Raw genomic sequence first — 21,385 nt, 5'->3', positions numbered from 1 at the left:
GACTTTGCCTAGTTTTTAATTCAGTATAAAATTCAGCCCCTCCACTTCTTCAGCTTCATTGCTCCCTAGTCTACATTTCCCTTGCCCATTCTGTCTCTAACAGTTTTCTTGTCCCCGTGCCTTCATGAAGTTTTTTCCCCCTGCCATCCTCAGTGGTATTCCACTGCTTTCACAAAAACACCACTGTTATTAGCATTCTGTTGATGATCCTTTTCATCCTGAGCATTTAGAATGTTCAAAGAAACTCAACCAATAGCTGCTGGGGCTCACTGACAATATATGAGAATAAAGTTTAGCTCATTAGTTATATGCATGCATCTTAAAATGTTGAAGAGGGAGGAAAAGAGATGTGAAACAGGAGTCTCATTATAATGATGATTTTTAACTTCAAAGAACACACAGGTTGGGATTGGCAAATCTAGCAATTTCAATTTCTCTCAGTTTCTCATCCCCCGCCCCCATTTTAAGTTCAGTTCTCCACATGCCCACATCAGTCTGCATTTTAAAGTAACAACCAAGTCATAAGGACTCATTAGCATTTTAGGGTGAATTTCTGCTAATATGCATATTTTCGTATGTTAGTTTGCCTAATATACATACTTTTGCAAAGCAATTTTGCCTAATTATAACAATAATTTTATTGTTTATACCTTGCCCATCTGGCTGGGTTTCCACAGTCACTCTAGGCGGCTTACAGCACATTTTAAAACATAACAAAATGCCAAACGTTAAGAACTTCCCAATACAGGACTGCCCTCAGATGTCTTCTATAGTTGTTTAGTTCTTTATCTCCCTGAAAACTGATGGGAGGGCATTCCACAGGGAGGGCAATACTACTGAGAAGGTCCTCTGATTAGTTCCCTGTAACTTCACTTCTTGCAGTGAGGGAACTGCCAGAAGACCCTCAGAGGAGGACCTCAGTGTCCGGGCTGAACAATGGGGGTGGAGACCCTCCTTCAGGGTTACTGGGCTGAGGCTGTTTAGGGCTTTAGAGGTCAGCACCAACACTTTGATAAGTTATTTCCAATAATAAATGCACATTACCCTGGTATATGCATTTTTGTACATACACTCTGGCTGGAGAAATTGCTTTTTTAAAAAAACAATTATTAAAGATTTTAATAAATTACAAAAGAATGTGCAATGTCTCTTTTTGTTTGTTTGTTCAGATTATAAAGTATTTTGGTTACGTTCACTGTAAGATAATACAGTATCCAGAGGTAGGGGGAGAGAGTAGAGGGGAGAAGTTGGGTGATAAACTTACACAATATGCAAAATTCAGAGAAGTTCAAATTTTGAAGGATGGTTGTGTTTTGGTTTGCATATTGTTTTGCAAACTGCAAATTAGGTTGGTTCGCCTTTAAATGCAAACTGAATCAGTTTATCTCACCCAGCAGCATGGAGGCATAGGTGAGTTTTATCCCTCTTTTCCTGATTTCAGCTGCCCTTTTGGAGCTGTTACTACACATTTTAACAGGTAAAGAAGAAAAATAAAGAGGAGATACAATTACATGTATCTTTCCTCTGCAGCTTTGATTGTAATATAACTTTTTGGGTTGCGTAAGTACAAATAAAATGGCTTAAAGACTGGAAAAGATCATCTAGCATTCATTTTTACTGCCCTGCTTAAAAAAAATCATGGAGAAATCTGCAAAAGGCAGATTCCTAGATAGTCATTTTTACAACTTTTCTTCCTTGGCTTCCTGATGCTAAGGAACCACTGTAAATGCCTCCCTAAAAAGTCCAAGTAAAGCCCAAATATATGTAGAAGGGGGAAATCTTCAGAATGAAATAATACACATGCTTTGAGCATTTGTATGCATTGTGATACTTTGCTCCCTGAATTTGAGGAATGTCACTGGGCGTTCCCATTTTAAATGTTTACAAATGAGCTGCCGAACAAATCTTCCAGTAAGATGTGGTTGAAACTTTATAGCACTGATCTTCCCTTTCCCATCATAGAGAAATGGTGGTATGTTGACCATCTGTTATGCGAACCTGAGCTGGACGTGAAGTGCTTATTACACTAAAGACCCAATCCTGCTTTTATGCAGCCAGTTTCTTTTAATGTAGGTGTGCCATAAAAACAGCCAGGTGGCCAGAAACTGAGGCAAGAGTTCCCTCTTAAAATTTGTTTAGGGGTGATGACATTTCACATGGTGCAGACTGAATTAAAATTAAGACAGGCCATTTATATTAAACGCTTTAGGTTCCATAGAGGTTCTTTGGTATGGAATTCTCTCTTTGTAGTGATCCTAATGTGATCTACAGCTGTGCTGAGCCATAGGGTGCACAGTGCAGCTGCATCACTCAGAAGTCTTAAGCATTTCGACCAAAATAGTCATTGACTGAAATCTTTTTAGATGTTCAGCATTTCCTAAGCTTTGGGGTCCGTAATGACCAATCCGCAAAGAGACACACCTAAAAATCCCAATAGAGAGAAATATTCTCCCTCTTTCTCTCTTTCTCTGTGAGAAGCAGTTTACAATAGAATGTGGGGCTTTCTATTCAAGGAATAAAATCCAAAAGGAGAAAAAGGAAAAGGAAATCCTCACTTGGTGTGCTCAAGCAAGAAAAGCTACTCAAAGTGACACAACCAGCAGCAGTCAACAGATTTCATGAAGATTCCTCTTTATATATCCTGATAGGCAAACTGATTATAAGCCATAACATGATGGAAGGATGGGATTTGCATTTTTCAGGAGAAATTAGAATGTGGGAGAAGGTGCTTAACTCCTCCCCCAACCTGTACATTCACCTATAAGTGCCTCCCCTCTCATTTTTCAAATATATTTTCCCCAGTCAGTTGCTAAAACTAAAGACAACCTGGTTGGAAAAAAGAGGGGTGGTGTTGGAGATGGGGGAATAGCAGAAGAATCCATGTTCACAGATAGGGTCAAGTTTCCTGCTCAACCTGCAAATATTCCCTGTGCTATCACCACATTCTTTGGTATTTCACCAATACCAAGATAACATCCACTTTGGCCCTAAGAATGGCCATGTTGGCAGCATCTTGTCAAGCCAGTCTGGAAGAAGGGTGCGTGCCTCTAGAATGCAACTCTCAAAAGCAGAAATCTGTGCAGAATTTTGGATGACCATGTATTTTTTAGCTCCTTCACCAAAGCTCTAAAAGCTTGGATGGAATCCTAACATTGTGTGTGATGTTTCCAAGTTATTTAAAGATTTTTATACACAAAACGGCATTTTAATGAAAGACTTATTAGTTGAACGAGTAGTCCAAAGACAAGTAGAAGTAATAATGAATGCCTGTAATTAAGCAGAGGCTCTAAACATTAAGGCTAAGCAGCTCATGTAAATGATTGTATCAGTAGAAGAAATTTGACTGACATGTTGATGACGCAAGAAATTCCTGTTTGGGGGGGAAAGCTGAGAAAGTTCAGGAAAAATAACTCAGGGTTACATAAACAAAACTAGGCTGTGGCACATACAAAATTTAGGGATTCTGAGTTGAATTAAATAAAAAAAAAAGTCACCTGAAAGCAGAAAATGTAAAATATTACCTTATTCTAATAATATTTATCAAAATCATTGAAATTAGAGGAATGAGGCAAGGGTGTCTTTTGTCTTCACTACTTTTTATTTCTCCAACTTAAATTTTGGCTGTATGTGTACAATCAAGTCCTGATATCCGTGGTATTTGCACAGTAAATGATATAAAATGCAGGTGATGCTATCTCATGAACCCACAAAATGCAATCTTTTACACAAATTGTTAAATGGATTCTAAATATTATTGAGGTTTTTGGATGCAAATTAACTGTACACAGATATGAAATAATAGGCATAAATACTTCCACTTATCTTTCCAATGTGGTCACAAATATTAGTCCATTACTTGGGAACAAGAAGAAGGTAAGATATTGCAAATACTGGTATATTTGGCGTCTTATTCAAAGGAGTGTTTTTTTGAAAATAAATACCAGACTTCTCTGTAAGAAGTCATCAAAAAAAATTTGAAATACAGTTATATCTGGCTGAATGATGACTTGGGAGATTAGCATCATATTGTTAAAATGTATCTTTTGTCTGTATTGCTTATTTTTGTTCCTTTCCCTTCCGATAGCAGTTTCAACTCAACTTTTGAGTGACGTACAAGCCACATTTCAACCATTTATATGGGAGAAAGGCCTGCTAGGATAAAAATTGCAAGAGTTTCCTGTTAAAGGTTGTCTTGCAGCACCAAACAACAAATACTACCATTCATTCCAACTAGTTGCCTTAACTAATCTTTGATTATCTTGAACTATATCTGTTGGATTTTAGCTGGCATTATCTGCCTTATGCTGTCAGGAAATGAAATGTGGATCACTTTGTGTACACCAATAACCTATAGCTTGTTTGTTTTTGTGTGTAAGGAAAATACATGGATTATTCATCATTAAGTCTTATTGTGCAAATATTAAAAAGTGAAAGGGCTGCTATACAGAATGTATAAAATAATCTGATGAATTTGGATATGAGAACAGATAAGTAAAACTCTACACTAATAGATCATGGTACTCCTTGTGTTTTTGCTCTGAATGAGGCATCTGCTAATGGAAGAAGAGCCCCCAACACTCCCTGGAAAATCTGTTCTGGAGGAGGAAGGGAATCAGCCGAAATTTCATCCCTCTTCTTCCATTAGCTGATACCTCTTGCTAGATTGAATGCCCTTGATCAATTAGTCGCCATTCAATAAACCATTATTATGTAAGATAGGATATTGTGCTTCAGTTAATGATATATAAAAATATATTAAAAACACATTAATTACATGCTGGACAGAAAATCATATTTCCCAATTTAAATTGCGAGATGTAATCCAGATTTTCTGTGTATTTAGGTGCAGTGTGTTTAAAATTTGACTTCACTGAGAGAAAGTGTTTGACAGTATTCAGTTAATTTATTGAATCCCGCCCCCCAAAATAATAATACAGGATGTGCTAAAATATCATGTTAATAAGAGCCATCATGCTTCCATAGCAAAGATACTTTGTAATGTTAAAATACCAGGGGCAAAAAAGAGAATAAAATATATTCTCAGATAATTAGGGTGATTTGGGATTTCCTGCTTATTTATAACTTTCATGTCTGTAGCCTTCAAATTAGACGAGTAAGGCACTCATTGAAATATTTTTTAAAAAAAATTAAGGCAAGTAACGAATTAGAAAATGCATAAACTTGTCTAATAATATAACAATGAAATCTTTATTAATATCATATCTTCCTTTATTAATTTAGTATAATACTGTTGCTTTTAAAAACTTGAGGACTGTTTTATTGGATATGTAAGAGTGTAGTAATATTATAGATATGTACCAGTAATATTGGTAGTAAGAATAGAAATGGTTGAAAAAAAGTTTGTCGTTTACTATGGATGTGCTCGGCCTCTAACATTCATTCACCTTGTATCTCTCTGTGAGTTTATAAAAATTATGATCTATTTCTGAGTTGCTGTGTACCCTTGTCCACTTCAATCTGTGTTACAAGTCATTCTGTGTATAATGAACCTCTGTGTTCTCCATGGACTATAATCAAGAATTTAAAAATGGCTACAATTTTAACCTCTTTTTGAAGTGGATGAATTTTTTTCAGGCACAGGAGGCTCTCCATAGTAGATTAAGCCTGCCAAATTGCAGACAAATAAATAAAAGGGATTTTTGTTGGGGAGGGGGGGAAAGCATTGACTTTCCAATATAGTCCCTTATGAAGGGGAAGTGGTAAAATAATTAAAAGGTAACTGAGTGGTGTGTATTCTTGCTAAAGAATTGCAGCTTCATACTGACTTTTGTTCATGGTGTTAGTTTGTGTTCTCCAGTAGGGTTTGCCAGTCTCCTGATAGGCCCTTACAGATCTCTGATAGGCCCTAAGACCTAAGTTCTCTGAAAGGAACTTTTTTGTTGTTGTTAAAGCAGAGCAACATAGGATTTAAAAAACAAACAAACCTGTAATGACTTTTTTGGTAAAACAACAACAACAACCAAACAAAAACACCCCACACCTCCATTGATGTGCTCTAACAAGCAAAATAATCCAAATCTCTTTGGTGCGCCACATATAACATTTTAGACAGTCTCACTTTTTGCAAAGCCCTTAGGAACAAGGATATTATATAAGAAAATAGAACTGGGTAGATCACAGAAAAGCAGAAAAACAAAGTTCCCAAGTAACACAGGGCTTAGAGGGGAGTGCCCCAGTCCAAACCAGGGTGGGGTGGGACAGGTTTATTGACATCATGTTTCATTTCAGAGGAGGGGCAATCCCCAAATCACCCCAATTTGCAGCATTATTTGGCTGCTCCTCCCTACTATTCACAAAACTCCTGCCTCTTCTATAATAGGCACCGGCTTCAAAAACTCAAACATTTTCTTAAATTTAATTGATTCTCATTCTGCATGTTATTAATGCACTCACCTATGTAAATAAGAATCCCACGGCTTTGGAACCAAGGCAGCTTTATAATAAGCTTTATAATTAAATTCCATTATTTAAAAGTACCATACAAAATATTGCTTAGATGTTAATGTTTTACTGAGAATGCAGAGCATTGGGTTAAATCATTCTGAAATGGTATTCAAAATGTTGGAGAGGTGCTTATCTGCTGAAATCTTCCAATTAAAACTTCCAATTAAAATACATGAGATCCATTTTTTTAAAAAAAGTGGTGACCTAAATAAATTATTGCTGCGGCTATATTACTTTTTTTTTTCCCAGCCAGAGATCACTATGTAATTAGAGCATTGGATTGCGGTATCTTTTTTAAAAATATGGGAGCAATAGCAACAAAAAATAAATACTGGCAAAGATTTCACTTCATGTTTTTCAACTGAGAGACTGATTTGTAGTACTTGTTATTTTTCCTGAATGGGGTCATGGAGCTTTGCTGTAGGTTTTCCATCCTTTTTGCACTTTGACACTTTGAGGTAAGTTTCCCCGCTCCCCAACCAGCACATTTAGCATTGCGCAAATCTAAATATGCCCTTGCTGCATAAATTGCAAATCTGTATATAATCATCCAAGGATAGCAACAGGCGATGGGGCTCAGGAATCTGAGCAAGTTCTCGTTTATTTTGGTCTGTTTTCCATACACTACCACCCCATGGCTAGGCTTTGAATCCTTGTATAAAATACTGAAGACTTTTGCATCACCAGTTCTCCTCTCATTGGCTGACTGAATAAATGGCCCAGGGAACATGACCAATCACCCCTTCAGGAATTTGTGACCTCTGAGTGAAGCACAGTTTAAACATCCCACCCTTTCCCTATTTCTAGACACTCCCCATGAAGGCTTGGTAGCCCTCTTGGGTTCTTTGGCTCCCAAGCCTCCCCAACAAAACAGCTTCCCGCTGCATCCACTCTTTCATTAGAAACAAATGATTGCCCAGAAACCCATGAATATATTTCTTTAAAAAGAATTATTGCTAGCCATATGCTTTCAGCCGAGACAACACTTTGTAAGTCACATGGAATATTTAAAAGGTTCCTCTGTGTTTCTAGGATGCCAGTTATCCGAACATTTCACAAAACAAGACAGTTTCAAAGCATTATCTTTTGATAGTGCTATATGGACTGCAGCATTATTTTCATGACTTAATATTGTGGGGTGCTTTTGATATGTATTCCATTGATTTAATAGGTACCTGACACCCCTAGTTTCTTTCAAGCTTCTGTGCAGCCATGGAAACAGAAAGCATTTGTTGAAGACCACAGCTCAGATGCCACCTCAAATTCTTGGCTTCTGCTTGAGTTAGCAGTTTGGGAAGAGCAGTTTTGTTTTTTTAAATCCAGCATGGTCAAATTAGTCTAGAAATAGGGGTTTCCAAAAATTAACACAAAATTCTGTTGCATTTCTCTTTTGAGCAAAATTTTCCTGGACCACAGAGAAGCTTCCCCGTGCAGATACTTGTAATGAGCTACAGGTGTGGCATGAGGCAAATGGCGAGGAAGAGTGATTATATTAGCAGAAATATTCTAAATTATTTGAAGAGGTTGGGAAGGCCAGGAAGGGGGAGATGAGCTTTCAGTAGTTTCCAACATAGCTAATGAAAGAATGTACGTGTTTTAGAAGTTAGGCTAGGCTTTCTGAGTAGAAGGCTTTTTTTTAAGAAGTTCAGCGGTGAATAATGAAACAGATTGTCCCTTCAAAGAACATGATACAAAAGGTACACATTTATTTTTTAAAAAAATCATTTTTTGCAGGTAGACAGCCTAGATATCTTGTCGTATTAGCTAGCTTCATTGAAACCACAATTTAACAATCCTTTCCCACTCATGTGTCTCCCCTTGAACCCAATTCTATATTTCTAGAGCTCTCAGCACAGTGGCTCCTCTACCTCACTAGCATCTACCAAAGTCTGCAGCTCCATGGATGAAAATGATGGACCTGGTGAAGGTAATGTGTTTGTGTGTGTGTGTGTGTGTGTGTGTGTGTTAATATGCCGCACCAGCACACAAAATATGCCTCCCATCTTACAGTCATTCTCAGCATTTTATACTAGCTGATTACTTTGTTTTTATCAGTTATTTTGTTGCTTAAAGGTCAAGGTAAAGGGACCCCTGACCATTAGCTCCAGTCATGGCCGACTCTGGGTTTGCGGCGCTCATCTCACTTTATTGGCCGAGGGAGCCGGCGTACAGCTTCCAGGTCAAGTGGCCAGCATGATTAAGCTGCTTCTGGCAAACCAGAGCAGCGCATGGAAACGCCGTTTACCTTCCTTCTGGAGCAGTACCTCTTTATCTACTTGCACTTTGACGTGCTTTCGAACTGCTAGGTTGGCAGGAGCAGGGACCAAGCAACGGGAGCTCACCCCGTCATAGGGATTTGAACCACCAACCTTCTTATCGGCAAGCCCTAGGCTCTGTGGTTTAACCCACAGCGCCACCCGCGTCCCTTACTTTGGTATTTATTGTACATTTTTTATGGATAAAACACATGCATTAAAGTTGTAAGTTCTAAGCCAAAATAGAAAAGGGCATGTTTGCTATGCAAGCTGCTCACACTTTCATTCAGGGCCAGTATCAGCCCTCAGCATCCTTGGGCAGCTGCTGGTGCCCAGTCCCCAGGCAGAGCCCATTGCTGATGCCTGCCCTGCCCTCCCTTTTATGTTTAGCTGCCTTTTTCATTTCCCACAATGTCCCTGATGTAGAGTTCTTCTGAGGCGCTGTGATAACTTAAAATGGCTACCAGTGCCAGGTAAACTCACCAAGGTCCACTGCTGGAGGAGGGGACTCAGAAACAGGCACTGCCAAGGGCTGCTTCAAACCTGGAGTCAGCTCTGCTTTCATTGTTTTAAGATGCATGTATTTAAGTGCTTTTCTTTCTTTCTTTCTTTCTTTCTTTCTTTCTTTCTTTCTTTCTTTCTTTCTGGTAGTTGCTAGAAACTGAAGTGGTAGTATTTGAAATACGTAACTATTACCAGTATTTAACTGGTCCAAACACTTTACATGTAAGTGAAGGTTTATGGCTCTAGCTTTTTAAAACGTTATTAGACACTTGCAAACTGTGCTTTTGAGTACTGTTTGAAGAGTAATGGCACTCTAATGGCTACTAAAATACAATAACTAGAAAACCCTTTCCTTCACTGTTTTGACTTACTGTGATTTTAAAGCATCTGGTGCCCAGGTTGTATATGTTGGTGACATTATTGAGAACACTTATTTAAAAACTAAATATTTAATACAGAGGAGAAAATAGCACTTATCACATGAGCAAGTTTATGGCAGTCTCCGATTACAGGATGTAGTAAAAGAAGTGCTCGAGTGTTAGACTTCTTTTGTAGATAGATTTAATTGTGATGTGTTGAACTAATGCAGTCTCCACCTGAGATTGAACTATTTCTGAGCACATCACTGAAACATCTGTTTTGTATAATTTTTTAAAAAAGGTTCATACATGCCAAAGAATTGTTTGTAAATGTGTAAAACTGGGTCTGGTGCCTACAAGTTTTCATACTTAGCCTGGTGAAACTTGTTGAGTGTATGCAATATCAATGGCATGGTTTCTCTGATCAGCAAAATGAGAATGCTGATTCTGAATGGTTTCCAGTTGTCTTAAACCATAAGGTAAAATATGTATTGTGTGTCATATCTGCGTTACCTTCTCTACCAATAAAAATGTACTGATTCTTTTCAGAAGTGTTGGAAGAAGGCTTCCAGGTTCCAGCCTCTATAGCAGAGAGATATAAAGTTGGCCGGACTATAGGAGATGGAAATTTTGCCATTGTAAAGGAGTGTATAGAAAGGTGAGAAAGATTTCCTACCTATTACTGTTAAAGCAGTCACTAATGTCAGGCTTCTCTTGGATCACATCTTCATTTCCAGCACATATGGAACAAAGGAATGTCTCAGATCCATGTGTACACAATGGGAAAATTACGCCAGCTATGCCTGGAAATAAGTGTTTTGCAGGCACAATCTATAAATTTAATGCTTTGATTTATCCCATCCCTGCGGCTTTTTCCTTGACTGTGCTCAACACACTCCTTCTAGGAGATTGTGAAACTTTTCCCATTGTACTAAAATAACACATTAGAAATCATTTTCCTTGCAGTTGGAAAACAAATGCCTGCAGCTTTCTCTTCTGACTTCTCAGCTGAGAGTTTCTTATTATTTAGATCTGGAGCCAAAGGCCTCAATTCTTCTTTCCGCCCAAACTTAAAAGAGTGTTCTGTACACAAATCACAGGAACTTATGATACTTCCTTATACTTGGTCAATTTTTTTTGTACATCTAGCCCAGCACTGTTGACTCTGCCTGGTGGCCACTTTCTAGGATAGCAGTATCCAGTTCCACATTCATTGTACACGAATGCCTATGAGGGAGGCCCACAGAAATTCATAGGGGAAGCAGGCAGTGCCCAGTTGAAGCAGAAAGGATGGGAACAGGACCGTGGACAGCTCCCATAGGCATCACTAAGGCAGCTGCAGAAGAGGAACTCAAGGCAACATGCATGATAAACCCTCCCATTTTTATCCTCACAATGGTCCTGTAGGGTAGACTGAGAGCAAGTGACTGACCCAAGGTCACCCAGTAAGCTTCATGGAGGAGACTGATCTTGATTCAGCATAGTCCTAGCCCAGCTTCTTCTTTTTCTTCTTTGGTGATCACTCTTAGCCGAGTAAGATTGTCTTCCATAAACATGGATTTAACAATGAGTCCATAAGTGACTGTGAAGGCCAATTCTGGATCCACACGTCCTTCCACAGTGGGGACATTGGCTTCCGGGCAGGAGCTGATCACGGTGTGGATTTGCCAGGTGTGCCTTCCTCTTAGCACGTTTCTCCCTTGCGTCCTGAGTTCGAGTGTCTTCAAAGCCCATGACACTTTTGGTAAAGGCTGTTCTCCAACTGGAGCACTCGCAGGAAAGTGTTTCCCAATTGTTGGTGTTTATACTACCGTTTTTTTAGATTTGCCTTGAGAGAGTCTTTAAACCTCTTTTGTTGACCACCAGCATTACGCTTTCCATTTTTAAGTTCGGAATAGAGTAGTTGTTTTGGAAGACGATAATCAGGCATCCGCACAACATGACCAGTCCAACAAAGTTGATGTTGAAGAATCACAGTAATTAATAGGTTAAATATACACAAAGGGTGCACACTGGAAAATCTCTTTTGGGGGGAGATTTTAAAAAGATTCTTAATTTATTTCTTTTGTAAAACCTTCATTTGTATTTTGTTAATCTGGATTTAGTTAATTTGATTTTAAAATTATAAAAGCATCTAGTGTGGAGAAAGCCCCAGCAAAGGTCTTTAACATAAGGTGGGTTTTGTCTTGCCACCAGCCATTTTTTAAGGGGACAGCATTCCTTTCCTCTTATGCAAGTCAATGGAGACTACAGATTGCAATGCAAAACTTTAGGTTCAAGCAAGATAATTCCAAATGAAAAAAAGAGAAATTTTATTTGAAATCATTAAATCTGATTTAAATACGATCAGGGCTCTTTTGTATTTATTTTTTTCTTTCAAATTATTTTCTTTCAGATTAAACAAATGCCTATGCCTGATCTGGAGAAAAGTCTCTTTGTTTTTTGTCATGCACCTGCTCTGAAATGCGAAATTGTGTGTTTTGTGCTTTGGTAAAAAGCAACCATGCTTGGAATCTCTTAGGTCAGTTTAGTAATAAATATGATAAGGCCTAGAGTCAAATATCTGTGGTGAGGGACGTAAGAGGGAATGGAATCATAGCAGAATTGGCAGTACATAAATTCAGATAGCATAATATATTTATGAACGTATTTAACTATACTCTTGCTTAGTGAGCATGTAATACTGCTTGCCTCTTATTTCTTATACCTAGAAAGTCTTTTTTTTATTAAAAAAAAAAAGGAAAAGGGAAGCTAACTTATTCAGGGAACTTTTTCTGGTTTTGGCACCTTGATACTGCTGTAGTCTTGTATTTTTCACTGTAAATGGTAGACAAGTTGTGCTTTATTTATTGAATACCTGATTCTGTGGGGTGTTCCTAGCATTTCCTAGGTTTTCCATCACTGTTGGTGATAAAACATGTTAAGCTAAAACTTTATAACTCTCAGTATTATTATTATTTTTCGGTTCTGTTGTAAAAGGTGAGTCAAACCTAAAAGCAGTCAAGCTGTCGCAAGCTTGTTGGATTGATCACATATAAATTCCCTTCATAATAAGAGCTAATCTTTCCAGCATGTAGTTAAGTTACGCTCAGCCAAGCTCAATAAGTTGCTTTTTTTGTGAACGGGGGGCAACCACAGTGTTTGGTTCAAAGGCCTTAAATGTTTCTTGAAGCAATAAAGCCTTTATCATATATTTATGTGAAACTCTTCAGAATAAGTTCGTGCATATAAAGATGGCTTATTGGTGCTTCTTTATTTCTCATAGCTCTGCTAAGAAGCCCTCTAGTGGGGAAAACAGAAGAATGGCTAATTACACACACATGAGCCATTTTCTAGCAGCTTCAGTTTTTGAACAACCTGAATAGGGCAAAGTACATCTGTTCGCTTGTTGCCAAGCCTTCGCTTTAAATCCACAATTTCATCTTTGAGGTTTTCAACTTTGAAGTTTTCATTTCACTCCTGTTAGATGGCAGAATACTGTATGTTTCTTATTCAATGAAACCGTTCTGCTTCACCTTGTCAAACCTAAAGGTGGCTTCTAACAGCAATCAAATGGTAGCTTTATAACATTCGCTCATCATATTTCCCTTTTTGGGTTGCTTTGCAAGCTTAATTGTTTGTTTGTTTGTTTGTTTGTTGTTTGTTTATGTGGACATTTTGGCCTTGCCCTTCTAGTGCCTTAAAGCAGTTTAAAAATCTCAGTATTGTATGAAACAATAAATTCAATGAAAGTCAACTGATAATAAATAAAACATTGGGTACGGGGGGGGGGGGAACCTGCTGAATTAAAAGGACAGTGTCCAATTAAATAGGCTCGCTAGTGCAAGAACTTCTCCTCCCCCCATCTTCTCCCTGCATGCCTCCTAAATCTGTTTTAGAGGTTCCCACAACCCTCAGGAGCAGATTTGGGGAGGCCACAGCAGGCAGGCAGGGAGTGGAGAAGGAGGAGAATTTCCCTCGCGCCCATTATGTCTTCACCAACCAGCAAAAGGCAAACAGGGAGAGAGGGCACCACATATGTCCCATGGAGACAGAGAGGGAGCTTAACCACAAGTCCTGGTTTGGAAGACACGCGAAGCCAAACTTTAGCTTCGCTTCTGAGTAGCAACAGCAGGATTTAGGAGGAACAAATTAGAAATCAGAGACTGGGAATTGCTTTCTGGCAGCCTGTTAGGCCAACTTTGGGCTTCTCGTGTGGTGTTAACTGGGCTGCAGTGCTGGTGAAGCCACTGAAATGGCTCATCTCATGTCACCATCAGTCAAACCTCAACTGCAGGTGGTACTCTGGAAAGGCAGGCCTCAAGGAATGGTGAATAGTGTAAGCACCCTATATGAGCTTCTGTATTTGTGCTGTATAAAACCATTTTTGTTAAAACTAAAAAGCATCATATGGCTGTTACTTCAAAATAATGTGACTACATCGTTCATCATTCTTTACATGCTGTCTCTATAATCTGTCTCTGCAAATATTAATAATCCGTCCTATTCATCTGCCCTTTTGCAGCAAAACAAAACATGAGAATGTAAACTCTACATTAGGGGGGGATACTTGGTTTCCCACATATGGGAATACCTTGCTTTCATAATGGATACTTGGCATCCATCTGTCTCGGGAGAGAGTGGAGGAGTGTGCATTTGGGGGTGAAGCAAAACTGTTGGAAGCTTGCAGCATATCTGTGGCTATAGAGACCAATGTGGGAGAGCCAAAGAATCATAGAATTGGCATCTGGTTGTGCTGCTGCAGATGCACCACCGCATTTCATTTCTCTGCATGCCTCCCAGTGGTCATTCCTTCTTTGCTCACTGCTACATATGCATATTTGTCTCATGCATTTTTGTTGTTGTTGTTGTTTAGTTGCTTAGTCGTGTCCGGCTCTTCATGACCCCATGGACCAGAGCACTCCAGGCACTCCTGTCTTCCACTGCCTCCCGCAGTTTGGTCAAACTCATGCTGGTAGCTTCAAGAACACTGTCCAACCAGCTTGTCCTCTGTCGTCCCCTTCTCCTTGTGCCTTCCATCTTTCCCAACATCAGGGTCTTTTCCAGGGAGTCTTCTCTTCTCATGAGGTGGCCAAAGTATTGAAGCTTAAGCTTCAGGATCTGTCCTTCCAGTGAGCACCTCGTGCATTTTAGGTCCTTCATAATTTCCTTTCCTTTCTTTTATTTTATCTGGAGAGAGGAAAAATGTTTTCCACATAAACATAGTATCACAGAAATGAGCACACACATAACCACCCCCATAAAATAGAGCCAATACTATTGCAGCAGAGCCTTAGGGCCAAGTTAGATGTGATGCAAGAGATCTGGTGGAGGAGAGCAGCCTCTGGGAGATGGAGCTTAACCCTTCCTTCCTGTATTCTTTCTCCACTGCTTTCAATGGAAACAAAAAGGAGCAGTAGTTGGTACTTTACTTGTTGAAGGCAGTTTGAACTGAAAACAGAAACCATTATTTCATCTTCCTATTCTCTGTTGCTTTCTCTTTCTGTCTCTCTCTAGGTCAACTGGTAGAGAATATGCTCTGAAAATCATCAAAAAAAGTAAATGTAGAGGAAAAGTAAGTACAGAAGCTCCCCACTGTATCTCTTTCCTCCATGTTCACCTACTCTAACTTTAGTACAGTGGTACCTCAGGTTAAGTACTTAATTCGTTCCGGAGGTCCGTTCTTAACCTGAAACTGTTCTTAACCTGAAGCACCACTTTAGCTAATGGGGCCTCCTGCTGCTGCCACGCCGCCAGAGCACGATTTCTGTTCTCATCCTGAAGCAAAGTTCTTAACCTGAGGTACTATTTCTGGGTTAGCGGAGTCTGTAACCTGAAGCATATGTAACCCGAGGTACCACTGTATCCCCTTTTTTAGTAGCCCTGCTCCAGGTGTCCCCACTGAATGAAGTGAGGTGGGTAACCTGCCAGGGAGAGGGCTTTTTCCGTTGTGGCATCCAATTATGGAACAGAGAATCTTGCCTGGTGCCATATTGGTAGTCTAATTGGCACTTGCCTTCTGTACAGTGGTAGCTCGCAAGATGAATGCCTCGCAAGACAAAAAACTCGCTAGACGAAAGGGTGTTTTGTTTTTTGAGCTGCTTCGCAAGACGATTTTCCCTATGGGCTTGCTTCGCAAGACGAAAACGTCTTGCAAGTTTGTTTCCTTTTTCTTAACACCGTTAATACAGTTGCGACTTGACTTCGAGGAGCAACTCATAGAACGCAGTGTGGTAGCCTTTTTTGAGGTTTTTAAAGACTTTGGTGATTTTTGAAGCTTTTCCAAAACTTTCCCGACACCGTGCTTCGCAAGACGAAAAAAATCGCAAGACGACAAAACTCGCGGAACGAATTAATTTCGTCTTGCGAGGCACCACTGTATCTATTTTATCTATATATTATGGTTTTGTGTTTTACTTTCATGTATTTATTCATTTTTGCCTCTTTTAAAATTGAAATTGTCAATGCTTACAACCAAATAAGCTCCCCGACAAATGAACACACACAGTACAAATAACAACAACAATAATCTATATAAAAATAATAAAAAATGTGTTTTCTTTTACATTTATTGTGGGTGGCATCCAACTAATGTCCTGTCATTGTAAGGATTTCCGCTTGGTCAGTGAAACTTTCCCCCTCTTCTGATCCTGCCGATGGTTGTCCTGTCCTCTCCAGGGGACCCCCCAGAACAGATTAAGGGGTGTGCCAAGGGACAAGACACAGCAAGAAAACACAGACAGAAAAACTTAGTTTCAAAATTGGTAAATGTTTCTAAATTATTTGTATAGAAACACAAGATGACTTGGAGCAATCAGCCCAGATTTCCTTTGTGGTTGGTTTCATGGTGGGTAGGGGGGAAGTGAACAAAGGCTTTTTGTAACCCTTTCTATGTGAGGGAGTGTGACCTAACTAAGTCTGGGAGGACTGCTTACTCTATGGTCTTAACCCCTTCATGAATTAAGTTGAGCTAAGCATTCTGGTTTTATAAGGCTGATATTTATCCCACACATTCTGCATAAAACACAATGTGGGGAACTGAAGCAGATGGATGGATTTCTTCCGTTGTCTTTCTACATGTGGTTTTCTTTTGTTTTGTGGCAGGAGCATATGATCCAGAATGAAGTGGCCATTTTAAGAAGGGTCAAGCATCCCAATATTGTTCTTCTGATTGAGGAAATGGATATGCCCACCGAGTTGTACCTTGTCATGGAGCTTGTAAAGGTATGTATATAGGAGAGAAAGATCACCTGCTATTTCACAGATTACCAACCATTCACTAGGCTTCCAATTAAAGGGCTGGATAGCTGCCGATGCACAGGAAGGGTCTATGCCTTTATTTACCCCCTGAACACAGCAGCTGTTAAAGGGAAGAATCTATAGAAGAGTTTAGCCCTGTAGAGACAGGCAGGCAGAATGGAGGAATGAACTAGAGGTGCTCTCTGGACAGCAATGTAGTGTTTTGGTTTTTGTCTTTTTTGCTATTCTGTTCTAAGGTTTTTGAAATATATACATAGTTTTCACTGTATAAACATGATAAACCAGGTTTCCAACTTTGTTACTTCTGGTGGATTTGTGAGTTAGCCTTACTTGCAGGACATATGCCACAGATAGATAGGGATATCCAAGCATGGGGATCAGATTCTGATAGGGATCAGTGAGTGAATCCCTGCTTCCATATTATTGATTGATCTGGATGAGGTGGGGTGGAAGAACAGAGAGCTAACCCACTTCTTATGGACATGCATGGGGAAATCATATGGAACTTCTTTCCCCTGGCTTTAAAAGGGGGTTAGACCATTTATGGAGAGTAAGGCAAGTGGCTATCCATCATGATGAGAATGGAGAACCTGCATGTTCAAAAGCAGTAAGCTAATCAATATTAGTTGCAGGGCAGCATTGACAGGAGAAGTCTGTGGCCTTCATGCTCTGATTATGGATTTCATAGAGACATCTGCTCAGCTCCTGAAATTTGTGATCTGCAGAGGAGGCCCTCTGGATGCAGCCCTTTGTGTGGTAACTTGACACATGGCTTCCTCTGTGGTGGCATCCCACTTGTGCAGCTCCTTCCCTTTGGAGGTGTGTCAACCAGCCTTGTTACTGAGCTTTGGTGATCCTGATGGGATGAATATATGAGTCAAATAAATAAATACGGCGAGAAACAAGTTGCTGAGCTAGATAGATCTTAGGTCTGATTTGGGGCTGTTCTCAAGAGATCTCTGGTCCATCAAGCCCAGGATTGTCAACTGGAAGCAAAGTGTCTCATAAGAGTTATGCTATTCTGGAGAGATACTAAAGATCTATCTGAACCAGAATCCTGTTTTCACAGTGACCCAGCAGATGCTTATGGGAAGCCCACAAGCAGGACATGAGTGCATTAACCCCTTCCCATTGTTGCTCCCCAGTGACTGCTATTTAGAGTCATGGATCCTCTGATCCTGCAGGTAGTATACAGCCATCATGATCAGTAGCCAACAATAGACAAATTTATGGAGCATAAGGTTAATCCCCTTTTAAAGCAGTCTAAGTTGGTTACAAGAACCTTGTGATAATGAATTCCATAGTTTAACCGTGCACCCTCTGAAGGTGTGGTTCCTTTGTATTCTCACATTCCCACTCTTGGTCTTCTTTGGATGACCCTGAATTATGCAGGGATCTTTCCCGAACTTGCTACCCAAGGCTGTGAATGCCAGGGGTTTTGCCCGCAAAGTTCTCCCACTTACCTGCTGTGGAAAAAGCTGGATTCGTAACTGAATAATTTGTGTGGGGTTAGGTGTAGCAGGTTTTCATAGCTGCAAACGAAACTGAAATTTCTCCATGTAATAGGATCTTTGCTACAATAAGATATTGTGAGAGCTGTCGCAAACTGTGTGTGACAAGTTCATTCTAAATAAGGTGTGACACCTTCTCTTATTCATTAAGTTTGACAGTTGAACAAACCTTGCTGTGATTTATTCTCTAAGTACTGAAGCAAGCGCATTTGGGAAGATGTGAGCTGTTGATTCAACAACGGCTGGCCTTATCCCTTGCACAGCATGCCCTTTACAATTGTGTAACCATCTGCTGTGGATTGGCTTTTGAAGACCCAAGTTTAAATCAAGTTCACAGATGGGAAAGATATTTGGGAGGAAAAGGCTTGATGTGGTGGAGCGCCAGTTTCTGGCTACTACCATTTTGCATTAATTGGCAGCCACAAGTTTGATATAAGTGGTGGCTGCTGCTGCAGACACGTTTTCATTTCATGGCAGGCATGTCACTCGCTGCTGCGTAAAAGGCCTTGAGTGTGAGGAAAGCACTTCATAAATACAAATAAAAGCATGTTGCAAGCAGCGCTTGTGGAAAGGAGAAAGGACGTGGTCGCTGGCGAGCTGCCATTGCACATAGTGAGACCAAATTATTATTCAAGCCCAGCACTGGTTTAGCTATTTTAACAAGCATGATTTATTATAGGGTTTCCTCCTGCTGTTCAAGGATCTAATTTCAATTTCACATGAGAAAAGGAATGTTACAGCATTTATGTTGCTAGCTAGTAAATAAATAATTGGTTACTGTACTTCGGGATTTCAGTGCCTTATGTTCATAGGTGATAAGGGTTGACTTTTCCTTCTTTTTTTCTTTTAAAAAATACATTCAGATGCTTCTGTTAGTCTGTCTTGATTCCAATAAAATGCAGAATGGGGGGGGGGCGCGGTTGGGCGATAAAACATTAAGGATCCTGGGCCCATCTTCTACAGTGCCTTGACTGCAGCAGGCGACCTGTTATGTCAGTTAGTAAAGCAGAAATTGGCATGATCCCTTACGTGAAGTAAAAGGTGGAATTCTGTGCTGTCCAAGAAAGTTGACTGTAAAGTTAATTATTTAAAGTCTTTATCCAAAAGGGGGATGGTCGCCCATTCAGTTTAAACATTACATATTTGCATTTCATTCAAGTACTTGCAAAACCTGAGATATTTTGCATGTGTTCAAAATAAATGTTCTCCCCCCCCCCAAAAAAAAACCTCCCTCCTTTTTGAAGAGTTACTCTTGGGGAAATTACTGTTGCTAGTGAGGGGAGAAGCCCATTCTATGAGTCATTCCTCTTGGAGCATGAGGGTCTCCTGAGTGGGTGGACTTTTGCTCTCCAGGTCCAGATGTAATTTGAAGGACTGTTTGAGAGCAAGCTGCTTTTGGCAGGGGACAAATCACCATGGCGACTCCTCATGCCCCAAAGGTTATCCATAGTGTTAACCATTTGCCCCAACCAACATTATTCCTTAGGAACCATAAGGAAATCTATCATATACTTACACCTGGACTGCACAATGTGTGCAGAATTGAAATGGGGACCTCCTTCAGGTGCACTGTACAAATCTTAAATTCTGCTTACAACCATACAAGCAGGGGTGTCCTCAAATTCTTCCAATTCTTGCCACAGTTTTCCCCAGACACCTTCCCCCTTTTCTGGCCAAGCGCATAAAGTTAAATGCATGAAAGTTGTGAGTCAACTGTATGTCGTAATGGACATCAGAGGAAAACCAAAGAGAAAGTATGATCATTTGGTTCCATGACAGTCTCTCTTTCCTTGCTAACTTGCCACTGAGTTTGGGTTATCTGAGGCCAGAATAGAAAGTGGTGAGGGGTTCAAATTTCCCACCATCAGTGAACATAAAGTTTGCTCTTGAGCCAACTTGCCCAGTATTTTCTGCTGCAAATAGCAGTGACGCTCTAAATAAGGCCTTAGAGAGATAGGTATTTTTTTATTGGTGTTTGAACATGTGACCATTTGGATACAAAGTGTGTGCTGTTCCACTTCCCTGTGGTACTTCCTGACAGCTGATAATCAAATGATGGTAGTTTTATTATAAAATAAATGTTTGTCATTTTTCACAAAATTTTCTTCAAACGAAGAAATAATCTGTAAAAAAAAATGTTTTCATGAGATTGTTGGTGGGTTTTTTAAAGCAGTTTCGGGGAGTTTTGGTGAAGTCATTTGTATGCGATATCCCTTCATTGTGAAACACCCACAAGATGTATCTTATTTGATAGGCTCTCATAAATAAGATGGAATGAAACCATTAAAGCACTGGTAACTTAAGATTGCAAGTGTTGATTAAAAATTGGGTTTTGGTCTAGATTTCCAACATTAAATAAGACTTATTTTAAAACAACTCAACATTCTTGTTTTAGGAAAGAGTTTAACACCGTAGCTCCCTGAACTACTATTACTATTCCTTTGTTTTAATCTTTCCTCAAGTGCAGAAGTGAAAATGTATTTTCCTTATGTAAGCTGACACAACTCAGTCCCTTTATTTATTACTTTGGCAGAAAGCCATCCCCACAGCTCTGCAAATAGGAAGAGAACCGACGGAAGTGCTATGAGCACCTATCTTGGTTAACTGCAGGCAGCTATCCAGACTTTCCTCTGCATACAAACAGCAGATTAGGGTGTTTTCCAAGGCAGAGGCAGGATTTTGTTGTTTGGGGGGTAGGGAGAGAAAGGAGAAGGCCAATGGGGGGAAGGTACTTAGACTGTGATACACACCATGGATTAAACCAGGATATTAACGTATACATATGAGAAGAGCCTCGAAGGAACAAAACATGCATTCTAAATTTGTACAGCCCGTATGACAAGGGTCTAATTTGCCTATTATATGCCTGTCATGAAATGAAGCCTTTTCGTGCCCAATAAAGGGGCCTCTCTCTTCCCCACTACAAGTTTGTTTCATAGTATTCTCTCTCTTGAGGGAGTTATAGGAAATGTAGTGCTGTGAGGCTGCTAATGACCTCTGCTGGAGTATTCTCAACAGCCTCACAAAACTACAATTCCCAAGGTTCTCTGGG

At 39.8% G+C, this 21,385-nt stretch overlaps 1 protein-coding gene across 4 annotated transcripts in view; it reads left to right on the top strand.

The window, feature by feature from the left end:
- The window catches only part of DCLK1 (doublecortin like kinase 1), a 207,537-nt gene that overhangs the window by 150,346 nt on the left and 35,806 nt on the right, over positions 1-21,385 (top strand). For 3 of the 4 annotated variants that reach the window (XM_081004104.1, XM_081004106.1, XM_081004107.1), the window contains 4 exons: positions 8,308-8,392; positions 10,133-10,241; positions 15,080-15,137; positions 16,667-16,786. In XM_081004104.1, the coding sequence (XP_080860230.1) occupies positions 8,308-8,392; positions 10,133-10,241; positions 15,080-15,137; positions 16,667-16,786 (372 nt within the window). The remainder of the gene's footprint in view (positions 1-8,307; positions 8,393-10,132; positions 10,242-15,079; positions 15,138-16,666; positions 16,787-21,385) is intronic. The other variant, XM_081004105.1, reaches the window with a different exon arrangement.

Source organism: Podarcis pityusensis (assembly GCF_964106645.2).
Source record: "Podarcis pityusensis genome assembly, chromosome: 4".
Classification (NCBI taxonomy): Eukaryota; Metazoa; Chordata; class Lepidosauria; order Squamata; family Lacertidae; genus Podarcis; species Podarcis pityusensis.
This window is presented reverse-complemented; position numbering and strand designations above follow the sequence as displayed.